The 2,544-nt window shown below is 53.9% G+C and overlaps 1 protein-coding gene across 1 annotated transcript in view; it reads left to right on the top strand.

Annotated features, from left to right (window-relative positions):
* The first annotated feature begins 376 nt into the window (after positions 1-376).
* Positions 377-2,544, top strand: part of TOMM20L (translocase of outer mitochondrial membrane 20 homolog (yeast)-like) — a 12,711-nt gene continuing 10,543 nt past the window's right edge. Inside the window, 2 exon segments of the mRNA XM_008589529.1 lie at positions 377-512; positions 649-692. Coding sequence (XP_008587751.1) covers positions 377-512; positions 649-692 — 180 coding nt within the window.

The raw sequence follows: 2,544 nt of genomic DNA, 5'->3' as shown, positions 1-2,544 counted from the left end.
CCTTAGACTCAATTTTGCAGGTGACAGAACAGACGCCGAAGGACGACCCTGGACTCCAGCTAACCAGAGTCCCCAGCATACTGTGATTTGACTGAGTGTCCTAAACATAGGGGCAGGGGCGTGTTTGGGGAAGGGGTTGAGAACTTGGTGGCTGTGGGACCTGCCACACTGGTCCTTCTGGGACCCTCCGTTTCTTCATCTGTCCACAAGCCTCGGTGCGAGGCGCCCACGCGTTAGCCACGAGGCCTGGAGGGGCCGCCCGGCTCCCCGCGCTCTCCGGCCCGCGCCCAACGCTCCGCTCGCGGGAGGGGCCGCCCGGGTCCCCGCGCTCTCCGGCCCGCGCCCAACGCTCCGCTCGCGGGACGCCCGCGGCCGGATGTCCTGCGTCCGCAGCCTCCTCTGCCTCCTGGCGGCCCTGGCGGCCCGTGGCACCGTCGCCTTCTTCGGCTACTGTGTTTACTTCGACCGGAAGCGGCGCTGCGACCCCGCGCACAAGCGCCGCCTGCGGGACAGTGAGTGCGCCGGGGGCGGAGGCGAGGCCCGGCGGGGAGGAGCGGGAGGAGCGGGAGGAGCGGGCGGCCGGGCCATTGGGGCGACGCCGGCCCGGGACGCGCCTCCCCACCGGCACGTGCCGTGTCGTGTTTGCAGAAAGAAGAGCCCAACAGCCAGAGGCCGAGGAGCCGGGCGCGCAGGTGCAGTGCCTCGGACAGGCCCAGGTAGCTTCACAGGGGCGGTCCCGGAGGTGGCTCAGCAACACGTGCTTCCGAGCGTCGCAGGCCACCGGCCGGCCCAGAAGAGACCCGCCCTCGCCCCGCGGATCATCTGCCTTACGTTTAGTTTTTTACCCTCTTCAAAGGAAGAACAAGTTGGGGTTATAAAAAGGCAGCTATAAAAGAAACATTATAGGAGCAGACACTTTTTAATGGGACGAAGGAAGAGGCATCTTTGCTCTTCTAGAACGCCTCAGAAACCCAGGCTGGCAGGGTCACATGGCAGTGACTTATACACCGCCGGATTCTGCCTCGCAGGGCCTTTCTTGTAGCTCAGAAGCAGAAGGCATTTTTGTTTTCTTTAAAACAGAATCTGATTAGTCGTTTTTAAAGATAACAATTGCAATCATCTGGGTGATCGGCCCAGATTGACTGACTCACATCAGCTCTAAAAGTGCTACCGAGAGTTCTTAGGTTCTTTGAAATTTCAGAAGTGATTGTCTTAACCTTCATTCTTTCAGGCGGTCGGCGCCTATTTGAGAGCCTTCATGTGTGAGGTGTGGCCCGAGGTGTGGCAGAGGTCAGCAATAGAGGAGTGAGAATAATCAGCACCACAAGGCTGTGGATGAGACCAGCAAATGTACCAAGAACTCAGAGTAGGCCAGGTCACTTTCAGGGTAGGATTATGGAGGGTGTTCTCATTACCTATTGAAGCTTAATGGCTTAAAAGAATATCTGTTTCTCTCCAGAATCTGCAATTTGAGCTGGGGTTGGTGGGGATAGCACCTTTCTGCTCCACTCAGCTGTAGCTGGGATGGCTCTAAGGCAGGGTCTTGGGTCATTTGAAGGCTCATACTCACATCTGGCAGTTGATACTGGCTGTTCACTTGCCTGTGACTGTTGGCCATAGCACCTACACACGTGCTCTGCATGTGGTCTGAGCTTCCTCATTCTAGAGTGGGCTGGGTCCCAAGGGGCAAGCGAGCACATACAGAGCCAGCACGCTAGAGCACATGTGGGAAAGCATGCTAGGTGGTTCTTCTTGCAGCATTGAGGTCCATTCACTTTCAAGGGAAAATAGACTCCCCTCTTGATAGAGGAGGCAAGATCCTGAAAGCACATATGGGACCAGGAATGTTACTGTGGCTGGTTTTGGAAAATGCAGTTTTTCCACAGAAGACTTTGGAGGGGGAGTGGCATTGAACTGAGCCTAGAAGGATGTTGAATTTGACGCCTGTTTTCAGGGGAGACAACATTCAGGATGAACTGTATGTGATAAAGATGCAAAGTGGGGGATCTGCTACGCCTATTCGGTAAATCAGTTTGGCAAAGGAATCACAGTGAGGAATAGTGAGAGGTAAGGTTGGAGAGCTAAGTAGGGGTCAAATTAGGGAAGCCTTGCTTTGAAAGCCAGATTAAGGAACTCAGATTCAGTGTGGAAATTACTGAAGACTTCTAAGCAGGAATTTTTTTAAGAGAAGGAAAGAAAAACAACTTTTTTAGTTAGATTGATCAGGCAGGAGTGTGCTGGACGGTTTGGAAGAGAAAACAAGCTATTGGAGCATTTTAGGTGAGCGTAACAAAAATTCCTGAACTAGAGTGGTGTCATTGGTAACTGGGAAAAATAGATGGGGGATAATTTGTCCAAGAGTAGATAGTTCTTGCTGACTGATTAAAGGGTCATGGAGAGGCAGGAGTCAGAGACTTCTGGGGTTTCAAAATGGGGTCACTCAGAGAATAAAGGCCCAATTGACACAGTTAAGGAAGCCATGCAGGGAGTGTCCGAGGAGCATCTCCATTCCATGTGGACCCGTTTGCCTGAGGCAAAGCCTGG

The sequence above is a fragment of the Galeopterus variegatus genome, unplaced genomic scaffold, assembly GCF_000696425.1.
Source record: "Galeopterus variegatus unplaced genomic scaffold, G_variegatus-3.0.2 Scaffold5501, whole genome shotgun sequence".
Classification (NCBI taxonomy): domain Eukaryota; kingdom Metazoa; phylum Chordata; class Mammalia; order Dermoptera; family Cynocephalidae; genus Galeopterus; species Galeopterus variegatus.
This window is presented reverse-complemented; position numbering and strand designations above follow the sequence as displayed.